The following is a 22358-nucleotide window of genomic DNA, read 5'->3' on the forward strand; positions in this document are numbered from 1 at the left end:
CTGCGGAGAGGACAGTTACTTTTTCTGGTGTAAACTCATCAGAACTGGAAGAAATTACAGACCAGCATTTCAAAGGGAACAAAACAAAGAGGGAGGGAAAATCCACACACACAAACATACATGAGAAGTAGAATGAACTGTAAAGTGCTTAACTGGAAAACAGGAGATGGTTTAATGACTGAAGTGGTATTAACACGAGCATGAAAGGCATAATGAATGAAATTTAAAAGTTACGAGACACAGAACGTATAAATAACTTTAGTCTTGACAAAGGGTTTTGACCCGAAACGTTGACTCTAATTTCTCTCCACGGATGTTGCCTGGCCTGCTGAGTTTTTCCAGCATTTTCTGTTGTTATTTCGGATTTCCAGCATCTGCAGTATTTTGCTATCGTATAAATAACTGAGGTGGGTTATGGGGGTAGGTAGAAATGGATGTAGACAAAAAGTAGCCCAACAACCAGGGAGACCTGCTTTTTTTCTGGCAGTAACCTAGGAACATCATTTCTGCTTCCCCCCTTGCTGCTCTCAGCAATAACAACAACAACTTGCATTTATAGAGCACCTTTAACATAGTAAAGCATCCTAAGGCACTTCACAACAGTGTTATAAAAAATAATTGACACCAAGCCACGAGGAGATATTGGGGCTGATGACCAAAAGCTTGGTTTTAAGGAGTGTCTTAAAGGAGGAAAGAGGGGTTTAGGGAGGGAATTCCAGAGCTTAGGGCCTTGGCAGCTGAAGCCACGGCCACAATGGTGGAGCGATTAAAATCGGGGATGCTCAAGAGGCCAGAATTAGAGGAGCGCAGGTCTCTCAGAGAGTAGTGGGGCTGGAGGAGATTCCAGAGATAGGGAGGGGCGAAGCCGTGGAGGGATTTGAAACCAAGGATGCGAATTTTAAAATCAAGGCATTGCTTAGCCGGGAGCTGATGTAGGTCAGCGAGCACAGGGCTGATGGGTGAACAGGACTTGGTGCGAGTTAGGACACGGGCAACAGAGTTTTGGATGACCTCAAGTTTAGGGAGCATAGAACGTGGGAGGCCAACCAGGAGTGCGTTCGAATAAGAGGTAACAAAGGTATGGATGAGGGTTTCAGCAGCGAATGAGCTGAGGCAGGGGCGGAGTCTGGTGATGTTCCGGAGGTGGAATTAGGCCGTCTTAGTGATGCCGCGGATATGTAGTCGGAAGTTCACCTCGGGGTCAAATATGACACCAAGGTTGCGAACAGTCTGGTTCAGCCTCAGACAGTTGCGAGGGAGAGGGATGGAGTCGGTGACTCGGGAATGGATTTTGTGGCGGGAACCAAAGACAATGGCTTCAATCTTCCCAATATTTACAAGTGACAGCTTCCAACAGCACGAGCTACTGTAAACTTCCATTTCTTTCTGGCCGCAGGCTGAAGTCTCAACCTACAGACCAGCAACATAGGCCACGATATCCCCTACTTCGGCGGGTCCGGGGCAGGCGATGTCAGTGGCAGGTCCTGACCCCACTGCTGGCTCCAGTCTGCTCTGTGGAATGATTTTACATTGATTGGGTTTGTTAAGCCCGCCCATCGCAATTGCCGGCCAGTTGAAGGAAGGGGGTCTGATGATGTCATTTGATGACGCGCAAGGGACCATGCGCAAATTGATTTTGACATTCGTGCTATCAGTGTTCTACAGCATCGAGCTGCTGCAAACACTGACGAGCACTGCACAGAGGTGCACAGCTGCACCCAAACTCTCCCATGACTCCCTCCATATGCTTATGGAGAGTCACAGCATGCAGGGAGGTCCTCTTCTCTTCCCATGGGAGGAAGAGACCTCTCCAGGAGATCAACGCAGCCTGGTTGCACACTGCAGAGAGGGCACAAGCAGGGATGTCATCAGGAGGACCTGGGTGCAGTGGCGCAAACCTTTCAATGATCTCAGATCACGAAATGTTACTACAAAGCCACACTCAACCTCATCCTGCTGTGCCTCTCATCACATCCCCATCACTCTGCCTTCCCTACCCTACTCCTGCACATCCTTACTCACACCAACTTACCTTGCACCTCCACCCATCCCTCTCTATCTACATTATCACTTCCCCATTTCACTAGCCACCCCTCACAGTAGTCCAATCATACTAACACCACACAAGGGTAGGCACTTGGGTTTTTTAGCCAATGTTCATGTAAAGTTTTGGTTAATGTGGTGTCAAACATTGATACCTTTATTTTGAACACTTTGCCTTCTTGGACAGATTTGTATGCACCTTTGGAAGTGGGTTAGTGAGTTGCAGTGAATGGTGAGACATAACGTTACCCCCGCAATGCTCGAGTGTGAAAAGAATGGCTTGGGCATTGTAGGGATGCTTTATGGTGTTGTTGTGGGGTGGTGCCAAATGCGTGTTGTTGTTGTACTTATCCAAACTGGTTGTGCATCTCAGTATGCCCTGTATGCATAATTATTGCACTAATGTATATAATTTCTTATGGCGAGTTAATATTCTTCAATCCAAAAAACATTGGAATTCATAGAATCTTACAGCACAAAAGGAGGCCATTCGGAACATTATGCCTGTACCGGCTCTTTGAAAGAGCCAACCAATTAGTCCCAATCCCCCACTCTTTCCCCACAGCCCTGCAAATTTTTCCCTTTCAAGCATATATCTAATTCCTCTTTGAAAATTACTATTGAATCTGCTTCCACCACCTTTTCAGGCACCCTTTCAATTAATATATAATCAGTTATTTTAATCATTAAATTATGCAAGCAATGGTATTTCTTGAACCGTTAGATTATCACCATCCTAGGATTAGAATTTTTACACCACCTGTAGTGGCATAAATACTAAGCAAAAAACAAAATACACTGTATAGACATGCGAAGTTCAAAATAACTCCTACTGCACCGATTCCGATATCCACCTAAAGTACTGGTCTGATGGCAACATTGAGCTGGCTCCCAGTCTAAATCCATACAATCCAATGCATGTGACAGCTTGACACACATTGGAACCATTTATATCTACTACCTCAAATTTATTGTTTTGAGTCAATAGGTAGATACAAGGGGGGTGAAATTCAGGTGGCTGTGCCACCCGTTAGCGCCTTAAGAGGGCGCTAAGTGGGTCGCAAGCCAACTGGCGCCCGGGCGCGGCACTGTCCATGCCTCCCGCTAAATTCCGCGGGACGCTAGTGGTGGCGCCGCACTTCTCCTCGGTACCGGGCTCTTTTGCCTGCACTCCCGATCCTCGGGGGCTCAGCTGGGCCGCAGATCGCGCTGCACAAGGCCCCCCCCCTTTAAGTAGGGGAGGAAGGCCTGCAATACCGCAGCGCGACGTGCCGCACGTTGCGCCACGATATTCAGTCGCAGCACCCCAAGAGGGATGCGGGGCACCTCCAGTAGCACCGCGCTTCCCTTTGGGGCGCTACCACTCAATTTCCAGCGGGCGGCCGCAAATGCTTCCGGGGCGCTACTTTTAGCGCCCTGACGAGGCTGGCGCCCCAAACGGGGCTATACTCAATTTCTCCCCCAAGAGGTTTACACCCAGGTTATATTGACCACACAAACTGAACACTCCCAACTCTTTCTGAAATCCAATGCACCATTACATGTGCGCAGTACTTAATCAGTGGTGCTGAGCTTCAGAGGAAGCCAGAGCATTTGATTGGGTCCAGAAGACATTATTCAAGTACTAACTTGTGCCAACAAGTTAACAGTTACAACAACATCCTGAATTTATATTGCACCTTTAACGTAGTAAAACATCCCAAGGTGCTTCACAGGAGTGTTATCAAACAAAATTTGACACAGCCACATAAGGAGATATTAGGACAGGTGACCGACCAAAAGCTTGGTCAAAGAGGCAGGTTTTAAGGAGCATCTTAAAAGGAGGAAAGGTAGAGAGGTTTCGAGAGGGAATTCCAGAGCTTAGGGCCTAGACAGCTGAAGGCACGGCCACCAATGGTGGAGCAAAGAAAATTGGGAATGCACAAGAGGCCAGAATTGGAGGAGTGCAGAAATCTTGGAGGGTTGAGGGGCTGGAGGAGGTTTCAGAGGGGTGAGGCCATGGAAGGATTTAAAAATGAGAATTTTTTTTTTTTTTTTATAAATCGAGGCGCTGCCGGACCGGGAGCCAATGTAGGTCAGCGAGCACAGGGGCAATGGATGAACAGGAGTTGATGCGAGTTAGGACACGGGCAGCAGAGTTTTGGATGAGCTCAAATTTACAGAGGGTGCAAGGTTGGAGGCCGGCAAGAATACTTACATGGAAAACGGGTAATTGTTAAGTGTGGTGCCTGTTAAAAAGACCATCTGTACCATAAATACATTATACATTGACTTATATAAATTCTAAAAATGCAAATCATAAAAGAGCAGAAACAAGTTCCCCTTTAAAAGTGGCAATTTTGAAATTCTTAGAATTGAAAGTCTTATTTCAAAAAGCCAGTGTAATATCTTAAATCCATACAACCACTAAGTATTGTCCAGTACATTCTTGCAATCTCAGGTTCTGGCCCTTGCATTCTAAAAAATATTTTTCAAATGTTTTGATTGCCCCAGAACAATTTCCATTTTCTAATGGAATAGCTCGGTGATGGTTGGAAGACTCAGCTTGTTGGACCATGTAATCTACCAAGTTTTTAATGGCACTGGCTGCTATACATTAAAATAGCTTACTTAGATTAGTATTCCACTTTCACCATACATGCTGGTTGATAGCTGCAAATAGAAGAGAGAGAAGGCTATACATCATAAGCCGCACAAAGGTACCATCAATGTCTACTGAAATGAAAAATATTCAGGCACTTCTCAAAAGTCATTAAAAATTAGATTTAAGCGACATTGGTGATAAATACTTCTGAATGTTGAGTAATCTTATCAAGATATTTTCAGGCTATTTGAAGAGCCTAACCATCAGTGCAAAAGACAGCTGTGAGGTCCTAAATAACAGAATGCGCAGTGCTGCATTTACTCACTTTAATGGAAATCTGTCAGCCCGATTACTGGGGTCACATACAACAGTTAGTTGTATGTGGCACTCTGGATCAGGCACCGATTAACTGCAGAATAGAGCATTTATCAATTCTGAAACATACATTTCTTGTACACCATGTAGCAGAATAAATGCTAGCCTTTTGTTAACGCCTTGAAGTTCAAGAGCTGAATTTGAGAAAACAAACTTTAACATACTGTACCATAATTTAAGAAAAACACTGTCAAGATATTTTAATAAAAAGCATTTTTCCCTTATCTTGGCAAACATAGGATGTTTGTGCTTAGTTTCTACATAGATAGGTAGTACATTATCTTGAATTGCCTAGGATAGATTCACCATCTCAGATACATTGCTAAACCCAAGCAGGATATTCCAGTGTCCCAAACCAAATGCTAGACCCAAATTAAAAAAGGCTCTCTTCCCACTATGTGTTGCTTCACCTGTGACCCTTGTCCTCCTCACATCATTTAAAGTAATTTTTCCATACTGCTAATTATCTTGTATACTTCTATAAGATCACCTTAGATGTCTCCTTTCATGTCTGCAAAGTCCAAGTTTCTTCAATCTTTCCTCATAACCCAGACCTCTGACACAAGGGATCAGCCTGGTGGTTTTACAATGCACTGCCTCCAGTGCTTGAAGGTCTCCCTTGTGTCTCAAATGACGAGAACTGGACACAGTACTTACTGTATGGTCTTACCAGAGCACGGTGCAGTTTGATCATTACTTCCTCACTTGCATTCTATTGTTCTGGCTATATAATTCAACATTCTATTGTTTTTTGTTGATTGTTGCTCTGTATTAGTAACATGTTGAATGTCAAGTCTACAAAGACTCTTAGGTCTCTTTCAGCATCATTCATGGAGTACATGTCTCATCTATTTTTCTATGTGCAGTACTTTACATTCGTCTGCATTAAACTTCAAGTGCCATTATTCTGCCCAGTTACGTATTTTATCCAACTTCATAGAATCATAGAATGATACAGCATAGAAGGAGGCCATATGGCTTGTGCCAGCTCTTTGAAAGAGCTATCCAATTAGTCCCACTCCCGCTCTTTCCCCATAGCCCTGAAAATGTTTCCCCTTCAATTATTTATTCAATTTGCTTTTGAAAGTTATTGTTGAATCTGCTTCCACCACCCTTTCAGGCAGTGCATTCCAGATCATAACAATTCGCTGTGTAATTTTTTTCCTCCTCATGTCGCCTCTGGTTCTTTTGCCATTTACCTTAACTCTACGTCCTCTGCTTACCGACCCTTCTGCCACTGGAAACAGTTTCTCCTTATTTACTTTATCAAAACCCTTCATGATTTTGAACACCTCAATCAAATCTCCCCTTAACCTTCTCTGCTCCAAGGAGAACAACCCCAGTTTCTCTAGTCTCGCCACCTAACTGAAGTCTTTCATCCCTGGTACCATTCTAGTAAATCTCCTCTGCACCCTCGCCAAGGCCTCGACATCCTTCCTAAAATCTGGTGGCCAGAATTGGCCACAATCCTCCAGCTGGGACCTAACCAGGTTTTATAAACGTTTAGCACACCTGCCTTGCTTTTGTACTCTATGCCTCCATTTATAAAACCAAGGATCCCATATGCCTTTTTAAATGGCTTCTCCACTTGTCCTCCCACCTTCAAAGACTTGTGTATGTAAACCTCCAGGTCTCTCTGTTCCTCCACCACCTTTAAAATTGTACCATTTCGTTTATTTTGCCTCCCCTCATTCTTCCTACCAAAATGAATCAGTTCAGACATCTCTGCATTAAATTTCATCTACCATGTGTCTGCCCATTTCCCCAGTCTATCTATGTCCTCCTGAAGTCTGTTACTATCCTCCCCACTGCTTGCTACATTTCCACATTGTGTGTCATCTGCAAATTTTGAAGTTATGCTCTGTATACATGCCCAAGTCCAGGTCATATATAAAAAAAAGCAGTAGTCCAAAACCGAGCCCGGAAGGACACCACTGCAGTTTGAAAAACAACCGATAATTACTCTCTGCTTTCTGTCCCTTAGCCAATTTCGTATCCATGCAGCCACTGCCCCTTTAATCCCATGGGCTTCAATTTTGCTAACAAGACTGTTATGTGGTACTTTATCAAACGACTTCGGAAAGTCCATATACACAAAATCAACCACACTACCCTCAGCAACTCTCGCTATTACTTCATCAAATAACTAAATTACTTATTTTGTCATTTCTGAGCTGCCTCCTTCAATTCCACTCCCCCTCTAGTTTGATGACATCTGCATATATCACCAATTTGCATTGGAGTTTCTGAACCAAGTTATTAATGTAATAAAAAACAGCAATTGTCCCAACACCAATCCTCGGGGCACACTACTTAGTACCCCCACCTATCCCGACTTAAGACCTGTTGTTTTCTACTGTACAGCAATTACTTTTACACATTCCCTGTTACTATTTCACAATGATTCAGAAACCTTGTAAATATATTTTTGGTTTTACATGTAATAATTGTTTCCTGCAATTATGAGAAAAAGCTAATATTCACCCATTAAAATGAAAAGAAACACTCCTTGTGGCGTTGGAGAAATACTGCCAGTCAACATCAGAGGGGGGAAGCAGACAAACACCGGCCATTAGCTATTTAAATAGGGGGCTTGGCATCAAAATGCTATTCTTAAGTAATTTCTAAAGAATAAAACATTCAAGGAAAAGTCATTTTAAAAATTAGCGCTAACCCCTTCACTGAAGAAAGTTATGAAGAAGTTTAAGTAGAAAAGATTAAATGCAAAGTGTAATGCTCAGTTCCCAGGATGTCCACTTCTCAAGGCATCCAATGGGATGAGAGAAGCAAATCACATGTAAAGCCTGATTAAAAATATTCTTAAAATCATGTGGATGGGACAGATGATAGTTTCAAGCAAACTTTAAAAAAAAAATACATTTTAGTATTTTTGCGGCTTCTCCTCATTCTGATCTCACTGTCCACACAACTTCTCCAACCAAGTTTAATAAGGCAGAATGGAGACCTGACTACATCAATGCTGCTCTACAACTAGCCAGTAGGAGTGTAAGCATGGCTTGGAAAGCCTAACATTACAATTTTTCTCCCTCCCAGTGCGAAGCTATCCATCAGATCCCTGCTTTGTACTTTCCTACAGCAGTTTGGCTGAGATCAAGAACTCACTGTGTACAGAATTGAGGACAAATCTATAGCTATTTGGAGCTCTAATGCATCGTATTAAGTGAATTCATTTTCAAAATCAACCCAGTTATGAGGAGAAAGGCATTTACTAAATTTGTTAAAATCCTGTTAAGCTTTAATAAAATCATATTGAGATAACACAAGAAAACGGCAGTCAGCTCACCCATAACAACTTGCATTTACAGGAAACTTTGTGCTATCCTGCACCCACAGGACCGAACTGCTGCCGTTGCCTAAAAAGTGCCGTGCTCTCCAGAGTTAATGTTGAGAGATACGGAGATTCTTATCTCCGTATTTGACAACAAACACTGTTGCTTAGCAACAGCTTCTAACCACTCGGGTGTGGCCCTAAAGCTCTGTAGCTGAAGCTGTTGCTATAGCTACAGACCTTGCACAGCTTGACTGTTCAAACAAAGCAAAAAAAACAAACAAAAAGAATAAAAAACGGCTGCTGATTTTTGCCGGTGGCTCCAGATTGCCGGATAGCTCACCTCCGGATAGCACAAAGTTTCCTGTATATAGTACTGTATCTTTAATGTAGTAAAACATCCCAAGGTGCGTCACAGGAGCATTATCAAACAAAATTTGACACCGAGTCACATAAGGAGATATTAGGACAGGTGACTGACCAAAAGCTTGGTCAAAGAGACAGGTTTTAAGGATCGTCTTAAAGGAGGAGAGAGGGGTAGAGAGGTTTAGGGAAAGAATTCCAAACCTTAAGACCTAGACAGCTGAAGGCACGGTCACCAATGGTGGAGCGAAGAAAATTGGGGCTGTGCAAGAGGTCAGATTGGAGGAGCGCAAAGATCTCGGAGGGTTGTAGGGCTGGAGAAGGTTACAGAGATAGGATGGGGCGAGGTCATGGAGGGGTTTGAAAACAAGGATGAGGATTTTAAAACTGAAGCCTTGCCAGACCGGGAACCAAGGTAGGTCAGCGAGCACAGGGGTGATGGGTGAACGGGACTTGGTGTGAGTTAGGACACGGACAGCAGAGTTTTGGATGAGCTCAAGTTTACGGAGGGTCCAAGGTGGGAGGCCGGCAAAGAGAGCATTGGAATAGTCAAGTCTAGAGATAACAAAGGCATGGATTAGGGCTTCAGCAGCAGATGAGTTGCGGCAGGGGGCGGAGACGAACGATGTTACGGATGTGGAAGTAGATCTTGGCGATGGAGAGGATATAGGGTCGGAAGCTCAACTCGGGGTCAAATAGGATGACACGGTTGTGAACAGTCTGGTTCAGCCTCAGACAGTGACCAGGGAGAGGGACAGAGTCAGTGGTTAGGGAACTGAGTTTTTGGCGGGGACCAAAAACAATGGCTTCGGTCTTCCCAATAGACTATAATCTAAACCACCCAATCATGGAGTCTGTCCTATCAACATAATTTCCTATGATAAATATTCTGCTCTCTATTGTTCAAAAGTAATTAAGTAAGTGTCCAGAATATCTATCAATCTCCACTAATGAGTTTGTGTATCAGCACCGCAGCAGATATTCTCCCTCTGCCTGTCCAAAGCTGCAGTAAATCTGAAGCAATTGTTCTTTATGGCAATTGTTGTTTCATGGTCCTGACCTGCACAAACCTTCAATCATACTTGATCAAACAAGACAAGGATAAAATTATGTAGTTTGTAGAAATGTACTGTACTTAGTTTTGAAAGTGCTAAGGGCTCCAGGATTTGCACGTAGGAAGAATTTACTGTCAGCATGATAGCACCTCATTAATGGAGGCACCATGTCAGCTGAGCAGTTCTCTTCTGGTCTTCAGCAGGCTGCTGGTATGGAGGACCAGAGATATCTCCTCACAGGTAGGGGAATGTACTTCACTCAGCAGCAAAATTAGCAATCTTTCTTTTTAATATTTATGAGTATCTAACATGGACAGTGCAAAACATTCATCTTTTTTATTGTACTGTTACTTTCACTAGCAAGCTAAATTTAAGGCTTTGAAATAATACTTTAATAAACGAAGAATAGTGCAAAGGTGATTGTTTCAGGAAGTTACAATAGTTATTAAGAAGCTAGCTACATACCAATTCTTGGAACCTCAGAAATCCTGGCAGCAGGTTTGCATCCATTTCCCTTAACCGTTCTGCTTTGTCCAACACCTTGAAATAAGATATATTTAATTATTTCATATAGCATTTACACAAGACACTACCCATATGCCATTACTAATCCTTTATATGCATCTTCCACTCCTGCCGTTTTATTTCTAAGTATGCAATTTTCAAAACATATTTGATAAGAATGTAATGCTCTTCCTATTGCCAAGCTGAAAATATTTGTAACATCTTAACCAACTGGGAGTACTTACTGACTTGTCACTAAGCTACACATGTAATGTGAGGTCATTCGGAAAAGTAAACATGCTTCTTAGAAGCATTGCTAGTTTAACAAAGTACATAACCAAGAGGCTCAAACTTGGGTTACATAAAGCTTTGATTTATCTACCTTGAACTATTTAATTTTGATCCCTACCTCTACCGATGGATATTGAGGCTCTGGACAGGGTGCAAAGGAGGGCAACATGTGTGGAACCTAGAATTAAGCCATCTAATTATGAGAAAAGACTTACAGTTAGTGATATTTATTTTGGACAAATGTAGGCCGTGATTTTTCCGGCGCTCAGGGGGCGGGTTCGGAGGCGGGTCTGCTATCAAAATCAAAATGATTGACAGTGGGTGGGAGTTGCTCCGAACCCGCCTCCACTAAGTTTCCAAAGTGTTGGGTCTGCGATTTCAGAATAGACTCGACACCAAGCGGCAAGGGAGGCATTTAAGATGGTTAAATGCTTATTAAGCGCTTGTTAACTACTATGTTGCCAGCCTATTTCTATTTTCCCACTTTTTTTACGAGGTTCACGTCGTTCGGAGATCACGTCAGGTAAGTAGGTCGGGTTCTCTATGTCTCCCCATTGCTGTAACTGACAGCTGCAAAAGTGGTATGAAAGCTATCATTTCACAGCTGGTCACTTTCCAATGTCAGAAGCTTGAGCCTTCTGGACTTGGAAGACACTTTTGAGCTGTATGCAGTTTGGAAGTGTTTGGAGTAAACTCTCTATCTACCGTCACCTCCTTGGAGCAAGCGCTCTCACCATTGACAGATCGCTTCGGTCATCTCAACTTCAGCTGCCATCTATTCCAGCAACATCGGTGCCCTTGAATAAATCTCACCTTGGTCCTCTGAATCCCTCCACGAACAGCCCCAACACCAACATCACCAGGCACACCAACAACAATACCAGCCTTCTCCGCAATCACCTGATGCTGCACAGGACACAGGGCATCAGCACCTGACAACATTGCTGCCCGGGAGGCTAGCAATGGCATCACCATGACCAGATTTACTTCACTTGACGCTGTACACCCTGGCTGCCACATGATGCGCCAGGTTGACACCACCCCACACCGGCACCATAAAGCATCCCTACAATGTCCAAGCCTTTCACACTCATCGCAATTGGGGGGGGGGGGGGGGGGGGGGAATGTTGTGTTTCACCAGTCACTGGAACTCACCAGGACACCTCCAAAGGTGAGCACAGATCTGTCCAATAAGGTAAAGTGTTGAAAATAAAGGTTTCAATGTTTGACAACACATTAACAGAAAATTTACATGAACATTGCATAAAACACCAAAGTGCCTACCCTTGTGTGTTGTTAGTTGGTATGATTGCACTAGCTTGAGGGTGAGTGTGAGGGGTGGTTACTGAGATGGGGAAGTGATAATGTAGACAGAGAGGGATGGGTGGAGGTCCAAGGTAAGTTGGTGTGAGTAAAGATGTGTAGGGAAGGCAGAGTGATGTGGATGTGACGAGTGGCACAGCAGGATGAGGTTGGGTGTGGCTTGGCAGTAACGTTTCATGATCTACTGAGATCATTAAAAGGCTTGCACCACTGCAGCCTGGTCCTCCGGACAACATCCCTGCTTGTGTCCTCCTGTGCAATGTATAACCAGGCTGCGTTGATCTCCTGTGGAGGTCTCTTCCGCCCATGGGAAGGGAAGAGGACCTCCCTGTGTGCTGTGACTCCCTCCATAAGCATATGGAGGGAGTCATGGGAGAGCCTGGATGCAGCCGTGCCCTTTCTGCAGTGCCTCAATGCTGTAGAACACTGACAGCAAAACTGTCAAAATCAATTTTAAGGAAACCAGCTGATGACACGTCATCAAATGATGTCATCAGACCCGTTTCCTATTAATTGGCCGGGAACCTCGAGGCGGGCTTAACAAGCCCTATTAATGTAAAATCACTTAGAGAGTGCGGGCTGCAGTAGGCAGCGGGCTGGGACTGCGACCCTAGCCACCCCGGACCCGCTTCGGTTGGCAAAATTGTGGCCGTAGGCTCAAGAGGGGGATATGACGGAGGTTGATTTGTAGATATGGAAGTTACTTGAAATGGATAGTAACAATTCGGACTAGGGGGCATGCCTATAAAATATGTAGGCAAATATTCAGGTTAGATACCAGGAAGGGTTTCCTTTTCCAGGAGGATTGTTGTTCTCTGGAACAGTTAACAGAGGAGGAGGCAAGTATAGATACCTATAGCCATTAAATAATTGACTTAGGTTCCTGAGGGAGAAAGATATTGGGATGCATCAGGGTCAGTTAAGTTTGCTTAGTGGCAAGTCATGGATACCATGTTATCCTGGACTTTGATTACCTCATGGAGTTTGGAAAATTCCTCCCCAGTTTTTCTTGAAATTGGCCACAGATTTTTTCCCTTCTCTTTTATTGCCTCTCTCAGGAATTGACATTTCTAGCAGTTGGGGAGGGCAGTGAGTCTTTTTTCACCCTTCTTTTTGCTCAATCACTCTTGGGACAGGCAATTCAGTATTATGTGATGTGAAAACAAGGGCTACCCAAAGGGTCAGCTGCCTAAGACAGCGATTATGGATCTCCTCAATGGCTCAGTAATGAGCTGAGCCATACAGATGAGGAAAGTCCCCAGTTCAGTTCCTGGGCTCTGTACTGAGTTACAGGAAACTTTTCTTTATCCGGCACAGACGTGGTGCCGGTTCATCAACAATTCCAGATAACCGAAAGCTATAGTAAAAGATACGGAGCGGAGAGCTCCGTATAAAGCAACAAACCCTGTTGCTTAAGGTTCAGAACAATGGCCACAAGCTCCAAGCGTCTCTGTAGCTTAGCAACAGCTGCAGCCACACCCTTGCACAGCAACAGATCGAGGAAGGCAAGTAATAAAACTTACTTGAACCTACTCCTGAATTTTGCCGGTTAACCGAGATTTCCGGTTATTTAGGTGCCGGTAAATCGAAAGTTTCCTGTAGCTCTCTGGGAGACAGCTGGAAGTATCATAATTGTCTTCAGCAAGAATGATTAAAGAGGGAAGAGAAAGGTTAACCAGGGTTTTTATTCCTCATCAGAATTTCATAACCCCTGTTACAACTGCATGTGTGGACATCGAATGAGGGCAGATTTGACCCTGGCTGCGATGATCTCCACAATAATAGCCTGCAACACTAGGACAACACGCGGAGGGCATCCATGAAACTACATGCTGGGGGAGGGGGAAAATGGGTGGAAAAGGAAGATTTTTTTTCAATGAGATTTACATTGTCTCAATTCACAATCAAACTAACCTCTTAGAATTATAGAATGATACAACACAGAAGGAGGCCATTCGGTCCATTGTGCTTGTGCCAGCTCTTTGGTAGAGCTATCCAATTAATCCCACTCCCCGGCACTTTCCCTATAACCCTAGATGCTAATTTAAAAAGCCAGTGTAATTTCATAACCATTTACTTACAATGTAGACAGTTTGATTGTGCAAATTCTGCTCACGGACCACTTGCTTAAACAGTAGAACAAACTCATTGAGAGTGTTACACCGCAAATATGAAGAGTATTCCTTCTCGGGGGACACCCAATCACCCTGCAGTTGGTTAAGTATTTGTTCAAAAAGCATCCTTGAGGAAAAGCATTCCACACAGTTCACAATCACATGGGGAAACTGCAGAGAGACAATACCAGCAGAATTAACAAAATTGCAAGTACTCCTAATACATTATCACAATACAGCAGAATATACTACACTTAAACTACTAATACATTATTAATACTGCTTTCAGCACTTGGGGCTGCATTTCCCTGTTCTTGCCTTTACAAGATCAGGTGCAGCCAACCTGCAGCCCTAACCCAGTTTCCTGGGTATGGGGGTCACTGAGACCAAGGCCTTCAGCAGGTAAGTGATCCGAGCAAAAAAAAAGTGGGAGAGAAGGTCTCTACTAGGCCCCCTCCCTCCACTTACAACATTCAGGCCTATTACCACTGCTATTTTGAGTCTACTGCCACCTTTCATCAGGTAGTCCCAGGGAGTGACTGCAAGAGGGATGGGTGATTGGGAAATGGGCTGGGAACCTAGGCCCCATCCTTCGGCTGGCATTTGCAATGCGGTGGGCAGGGCAGGGTGGCCAGCGGCAGTGGCAGGACCATTGAGGTTGCGGCAGGGAGACAGCAGTAGGCCTTGCTATTCAATTTACTCACCGCCCCACCCATTTATGGGCAGAATAGCGAGGAAATTCCAGCCCATGGTGTCTAGCATGTTTAGTGGCCTAACCCTCTTGTAGTGACCGCCCATGGCTTCCAGAAGTAAAAGATCTGTAGCTAGACCATCAATTAGTCACTAAGATTTCATTTTTCTTAAAAATAAGCTTTTAAGAGATGTATTTGGTGAAACTAGCAAGTAATTTCAGCATATAGGAAACTTTGCTTTATCCGGAGGCTAACTGTCCAGAACGCTCGAGCCACCGGCAAAAATCAGGAGCCGCTTCGTTAGGTTTTTTTTCTTTTCGTTGCTTTTTTTTCCCACTAGTCAGGCTCTGCAAGGTCTCGCGGAAGCTGTTGCTAAGCTACAGAGACGCTTGCAAGGTACGGCCGACTGTTTAGAAGCTGTTGCTAAGCAACAGGGTTTGTTGCCAGATACGGAGCTCAAAATCTCCGTATGTTTCAACATTTGCGCTGGTTTGTCCAGCAGTTTTGATGGGACGGCAACAGCTCGATCCCGTCGGTGCCGGATAGCACAAATTTTCCTGTAATACTGTAATGCAAAAAATGTATTCACTTGAAAACAAACTTTTTTCTTTACCAAGATCCACTTTGGTGCTGGCCTTACTTCAACTGCTGATTTTGCAGGAGTTGGCAGACTTCTAGTAAAGTCCTTTAAAAGGACATCAATTCATCTGATAGATGGCTTTGTTCATCATCTTCATGAAAGTGATTTTCCATCTTGCAAAAAAATGCTGAGCTTACAGCAAAATGGATCAGATAAGAAAATCAGAATGCAGGGATTGTGCTAGCTATTCTTCATTAAAGCTTCAATCTAGCCCCAGAAAAATACACATTTTAAAATTATACAATTTCTTAATTTTCTCTGTTTTCATGTTTGCAATGAAAACAAAATTGCTCGACAAATGAATGTTATTACCAAGCATCAACATTACTAATACCTTCCACAGTAACTGATAAAAGTCTGTAACAGGGAACTGATATTAAGATATTTATTATCAGTTTCACCACAAAATAAACCATTCTTTCCAAAATCAACTTTTCTTTAGTAAGCTTGGTTTGACTAAATGTGCAAAAAGCCAAAGTACTTACTGCAGGTTTCACAGTAAATGTCAGTGGGTACAATTGAACATTTCTACCTTGTAACAATTGAAACGTGAATAATCATGTCTCAAAGGCTGAAGTAGAATGGATTCAATTTTGAAACCAAACAGTTAGCAAAGAATTGACATTCCTAATTATCTTTAATTGGATAAAAATTTGTTGAACTTTTCTTATTCATGTTGTTGCTACAAACATACACAAGTGATGGTGGGAGCTGCTGTTTAATGCTGCCTCTCTTTTCCCCCCCCACAGTACTCACATTGGTCAGATCCTGACCATCCTGACTTGGAAATACATCGTCGCTGGGTCAAAATCCTGGAACTCCCTCCCTAACAGCACTGTGGGAGTACCTTTACCAAATGGACTGCAGCGGTTCAAGAAGGTAACTCACCACCAGCTTCTCAAGGGAAAGTGGCAGCACGGTGGCATAGTGGTTAGCACTGTTGCCTCACAGCGCCAGGGACCCGGGTTCGCATCCGGCCTCGGGCGACTGTCTGTGTGGAGTTTGCACATTCTCCCCGTGTTTGCGTGGGTTTCCTCCGGGTGCTCCGGTTTCCTCCCACAGTCCAAAGATGTGCGGGTTAGGTTGATTGGCTATGATAAATTGACCCTTAGTGTTAGGGGGATTAAATACGTGGGGTTACGGGGATAGGATGGGATATGTGTTGGTGTAGGGGTTACGGGGATCGGGTGGGATATGTCGGTGCAGGCTCGATGGGCCGAAATGGCCTCTATCTGCACTGTGGGGTTTCTGTGATTCTGTGATTAGGGATGGGCAATAAATGCTGGCCTTGCCAGCGACGCCCACATCCCATAAACGAATAAAAAAAAATCTACTCTAGGAAAGCAGTAACTTCAATTTTCTTAGCTACTAAATTTTAAAAACTATTACTATTTGAATTTTGTAGTCAAATCAAAAACTCTTCATGGCAACTCCCATGATGCAAGAAAATGTATTAATCCTTGGCCTTAGAATGCCGAGTATAAAACTTCAATGCAATTTTTACAGTAGACGTCTTACATCACCTTTTTATGGTGAAGGTCCTGCAGTTGTTACAATTGAGCTTGTTTTTCAAATGTCACTTTTCTGTATCAGATGAATTGCAACTAATTACTTGTATTGTGACTTCAAAGATAATTGTGACAGATTACGATCTTTAAACAGCCAAAAATAGTGATCAATCTGATAGCAGCATCAGAACACCATACTAAAATACAACCACAGAAATTCGTTAAAAAATCAAAAACTTTAAATGCAAAATAAATATCAAGCAAGCGGACACCATTGAAGATAATCCAGTCTCATTCACATCTTCAGTTTAATAGCTTCTTTCTGCAGGGTACAATATTCCCTTAATTTCTGAAAAATACACTTTCAACTAACAATACCTTAATGTCATTTTTCACCTCAACAACTCCATAAATCCCAAGCATGCCCAAGGCTTGACTACTACTATGGTTAGGCAGGATTTTCTGTCACCTCTCGTGCACCACGTGACAGGGTACAAGAAAAAGCGCATCATCTGATAAGTGATCCTTCTCTCACTTCCAGCTTCTAACCTCTCTCTAGCCATTGCAACCTTTCGTATCTATTTTTTCCTTTCTGGTTCCTCCTAAGCTCAAATTACATTACTGTGTGCAAACGGAGACTCATCACACTGCCCCCTACTTCAATTTATTATTTTTCAGGACCTCAGAACGTGGTGAAACACCTTGGGACATTTTTCTACGTCAACGGCACTATATAAATGCTGTTGTTGGAGATCCATGTCATTGATGTGGCAAGTCAATATTTAAAAACTGGTCTGCTCCCACGTTATTGCACTCAGTAATAATCCTGTTTGACAAATGGAGTTATTTTTCATCTTACCTTCCATGTCTTCAACAATGTTTGTGTCACATAGGTTTTCCCTGTGGCAGTATGCCCGTAGATAAAAATGGAAGGATAACTATAATGATGAGGCTGGAAGGACGAATAAAATATTTTAAAAATTATTGAAATATATAGGTATGCTCTTCTCAAAGCAACTAAAAATGTTAGAGAAACTATTTTAAGTCTTCTGAATTTTCACGTGTTAACGTAGTGGAGTATTTTTTTTTTTTTTTTAGAAGCCAGGTTTTCTTGCACATTTACACTGCGGACAAAGAAAGTAAAGAGAATATCTACCAGAAAAGGAACTGCTTTGTACCCACTTCGTAAATCAGCTAGGGTTATAGGTCAACTGATTTGAAATGCAGGCTGCATCACTTTCAGGTCAAAACCAGCATGAAATATTCCACAAACCAATATAGATTGGGGGGGGGGGGGGGGGAGATTTTTCATCATTGTGTATAAATTTATAGAAATAAGAAAGCAAGAGAAAACTAAAATAGTTTAAAAAAAGAAAGAAAAACTTGCATTTATATAGCGCCTTTCACAACCTCAGGTCATCCCAAAGCACTTCACAGCCAATGAAGTACTTTTCTGACGGGCAATCACTGTTGTAGTGTAGGAAACGCAGCAGCCAATTTGCACCCCAAGTCCCACAAACAGCAATGTGATAAAGACGAGATCATCTGTTTTTAGGTGAGGAATAAATGTTGGCCAGGACACCGGAGAGAAAAGAAAAAGAATCAAAGAAATAAAATGGAATGAAAAGATTAAAACAGAAAAAAAAGGGTAACAGTGGATGAATTGGTGTGTCCAGCAGCAATCCAACGGCCAGGAGTTGACTGTAGTTGCATCAATTACATGATGTCAATCTTCAGACCACAGGGCCTCATCAGAGGGCATATTTTCCAATGTGGATCCTCACCCTTCCAAAACAGGCAGTGGCACTCAGGGAACTCAGGAAAGAATAAAAAGTTTTGGACAGATACAATAGGATAAAAGTTAAAGTTTAAATAATATAAATAGGAAAAAGATAAAGGGGAAGAGAGAAAACAGAGCAAATAGAAGATATTTAAAAACCTTTTCTTCTGTTAAACTCTGATATATACTAATATAATTTAAACCGTTAAACACAATAGAATGCTACATAAAATTATCCTTTTCCTCAATTAAATGCCAATTCATTGAAAATAAAAATTACCTCTCCCAGTATTGATAGCAGAGTAAAAATCTGAGCGTCCCGACAAATTAGTTTCTCTTTCAGTAAAAGGATTTTGTCTTTGGGATATTCGCTATAATCGAGGACAGACATCTTTAAACACTGCATGCAACAAAGTCCTCCTGCAGGCCATGAAATAAGAGTCAATTAAATTAACAAGTGTGAAACTTGATTATCTTTAACAAAATATGTATTAACTTAAGCAATTAATAATTCCTTGAAAACACCCTATATTCAAAATCATTTCGAAGACTTAATATCAGGTGAAGAAAATGGGCCTACCACTTTTGCAACAAATGGAGAATGGAACCTCCATTATCTAGCACAATGGAAGGCACTTTATGGATAATAGAAAATGGGGGGAATAACTGACTCGCTAAATTTTGGTCTTACACATATGGTACAGCAATACCTCAGGACAGGAATGGAGACAATTACAAGTGTATGCAAGAGCACCTCTTCTTAGGCAGTCCCTCGGAACCGAGGATGACTTGCTTCCACATTAAAAATTAGTTCTCAGGTGACTGACGAGTCCAATGCGGGACCTACAGTCTCGGTCACAGGTGGGGCAGATGGTGGTTGAAGGGGCGGGTGGGTGGGTGCTTGGGTTGACATGCGCTCCTTGTGCTTGGTTTCCGCGTGCTCCCAGCGAAGAGACTCGAGGTGTTCGGCACCTTCCCAGATGCTTCTCCTCCACTTTGTGTGGTCCTGGGCCAGGGATTCCCAGGTGTCGGTGGGGATGTTGCACTTTTTCCAAGGAAGCTTTGAGGGTGTCCTTGAAGCGTTTCCTCTGCCCACCTGGGGCTCTCTTGCCGTGTCGGAGCTCCGAGTAGAGCGCTTGTTTTGGGAGTCTCGTATCGGGCATGCGGACGATGTGACCCGTCCATCAGAGCTGATCGAACGTGGTCAAAGCTTCGATGCTGGCCTGAGTAAGAACACCGACTCTGGTGCACCTATCCTGCCAATGGATTTGCAGGATCTTGCGGAGGCAGCGTTTGCGGTACCTCTCCAGTGCTTTGATGTGCCTGCTGTACATGGTCAATGTCTCTGAGGCATACAGGAGGGTGTCTACCCTTGTTAACAGTAGGCTCCCGAGGTATGGATCTGGACTGGAGGCGACGGAGGTTGGACAGTTTCCCATTTGTTCTGTAAATTAGCTCCATTCCAGCGGGGAGCTTACGGAGGGTCAGATGGAGCAATGCAACAAGGAAGATCGAGAAGAGCGTTGGTGCGATGACACAGCCTTGCTTGACTACGGTCTGTACGTGAATTGGGTCTGCGGTGGAACCATTGGTCAGGATCACGGCTTGCATGTTGTCGCGAAACAGGCAGAGGATGGCGACAAACTTTTGAGGGCAGCCAAATTTGAGGACGCTCCATAATCCCTCACGGTTGAGTGTCGAAGGTCTTTGAGGTCAAAGAAGCCCATGTTGTAATTGACGTGCGATGAAGATCATGTCCATTGTGCCCCTTAGTGAGCGGAATCCGCATTGCGACTCTAGGAGGAACGCTTCAACCACTGGGAGATTAATGAGGATTCTTGCGATGACTTTCCCTGTGGCAGATGGCATGGAAAATCCTCTGTAATTACCGCAATCGGACTTGTCACCTTTCTTCAAAATGGTCACAATTACAGCGTCTGAGATTCCCTGGCATGCTCTCCTCCTTCCAGATAAGAGAAATGAGTTCATGAATTCGCGCCAGTCGTGCTTCGGCAGGGATTCCATCTGCTCCTGAGGCCTTGTTGTTCTTCAGTTGTCAGATGTCCTTTTCAACCTCATGCCGGGCTGGGGTTGTGCTGAGGTGGTGGCGGGTAGCATGCTGCGGGATGGAGTGGAGGACACTCGCGTCAACGACAGTCTCGGTAAGGAGATCTTCGAAGTGCTCCTTCCAGTGGGCACTGACTGCCTCCCTGTCCTTGATGAGTACCTCTCCGTTCTTGGCCCGCAGTGGGGTAGGACCTTGGGTGCTTGGGCCGTAGGTGGTCTTGACTGCACTAAAGAATTCACGCACGTCGTGGTTGTCGGCTAGCTGCTGGATCTCCTGCGCTTTCTTAACATCTATATTGTGGAATTAATCATGCTGCCTAGTTTTATATGGCGCCATTTAATTTCTAGAAAGCTTTTTTGATTTGGGCTGCAGTCCAGTTGCTCTCAGCTTCATATACTACAATAACTACTTTCATTTATATTGCACCTTCAACATAGAAAAACATCCTAAGGCACTCGTTCACAGAAGCTTAATCCGACAAAAAATGACACCAAGTCGAAGAGATTAGTACGGGTGACTAAAAGATTAGTCAAAGTGGTAGGTTTTAAGGAGTGCCTTAAAAGGAAGAGAGGTGGAGAGTTTTAAGGATTTGCAGAACTTAGGGCCCAGACAGCTGAAGGCACGACCAAAAGTTGGGCAAAGGAGAGAGGAGGATGCACAAGAGTCCAGAGTCTGAAGAACACGGAGGGTCAGGCAAGGGGATGAAGGGATTTCAACAAGAGGGTGATAATTTTAAATTGGAAGCACTGGGGACTGGGAAACACTTTAAGTCAGGGGTGATGGGGACTTGGCATTGATTAGGATATGGACAGCAGAATTTTGGATGAGCTGAAGTTTATGGAGGGTGCAGGTTGGGAGGCCAGCAAGAATAACATTGGAATAGTCGAGTCTGGAGGTGACTAAGACAATGGCAGCAAATGGGCTGAGGCAGGGGCAGAAACAGGCGAGTTACAGAGGTGGAAGTAGGCTGTCTTTGTGTTGTAGAGGATATCGGGTCAGAAGTGGACCCAGAGGTTGAAGTAGTCAGCATTAACCGTAAAATTGCCAGGGAGCAACACAGAATTGGTAGTGAGGGTAGAGTTTGTGGCAGAGGCCGAAGATAATAGTTTTCCCAGTGTTTAACTGGAGGAAACTGCAGCAGGGCTGGATGTCAAACAAGCAGCCTGACAGCACAGTGGATGGGTCAAGAGAGGTGGTGGAAGGTAGAGCTGGGTAGCATCAAAATACATGTAGCACTTGACATCATTACTTCATTTGAGGTCACCGAGGGGCAGAATGTAAATGGGGAAAAGGAAAGAGCCAAGGATAGATTACTGGGCAACTCCAGAGGAAATGACATTAATGGAACATTGAAGCTAGAAGCCTAAACAGGCTATGTATTTACCCCGACAATACAACAGAAGCAATCCTGTTCTTTGATTGAACAGGTTATGTTTATATTGCAAATTCATTGGCACCAGAAGTGTTTCTACAATATGGTTAGCCAAGAGCAGGATTCAGAACACGAGGCAAGACTGAAACAGATGCATACCCAAGAAACTATGATGGAAAGCAACTAGCCAGGCTTCAAGAATGTTGATGCAAGCATACAAACATTTTGTAAAATTTTGCTTAACTATTTTGGGAGTCGGAGTTAATTTGCCAAAATTTCCTTTGAGATAAGTCACAATAGGGTTGATGCTCATCATCTGCAGAAGAAATGGGCTTCATGGACCAAATGACTTTTTCT

The 22358-nt window shown here is 43.6% G+C and overlaps 1 protein-coding gene across 4 annotated transcripts in view; it reads right to left on the reverse strand.

Moving 5' to 3' along the window:
- orc5 (origin recognition complex, subunit 5) overlaps positions 1-22358 on the reverse strand; it is a 121522-nt gene that overhangs the window by 95571 nt on the left and 3593 nt on the right. For all 4 annotated transcript variants that reach the window (XM_086010453.1, XM_086010454.1, XM_086010452.1 and 1 more), the window contains exons 2-5: positions 18842-18981; positions 17641-17733; positions 13909-14112; positions 10175-10249 (exon numbers count right to left, since the gene is read on the reverse strand). In XM_086010453.1, coding sequence (XP_085866579.1) covers positions 10175-10249; positions 13909-14112; positions 17641-17733; positions 18842-18967 — 498 coding nt within the window. In that variant the 5' untranslated portion in view covers positions 18968-18981. The remainder of the gene's footprint in view (positions 1-10174; positions 10250-13908; positions 14113-17640; positions 17734-18841; positions 18982-22358) is intronic.

Source organism: Somniosus microcephalus, chromosome 17, assembly GCF_052327205.1.
Source record: "Somniosus microcephalus isolate GS21.2 chromosome 17, FLI_Smic_1.0, whole genome shotgun sequence".
Taxonomy (NCBI): Eukaryota; Metazoa; Chordata; class Chondrichthyes; order Squaliformes; family Somniosidae; genus Somniosus; species Somniosus microcephalus.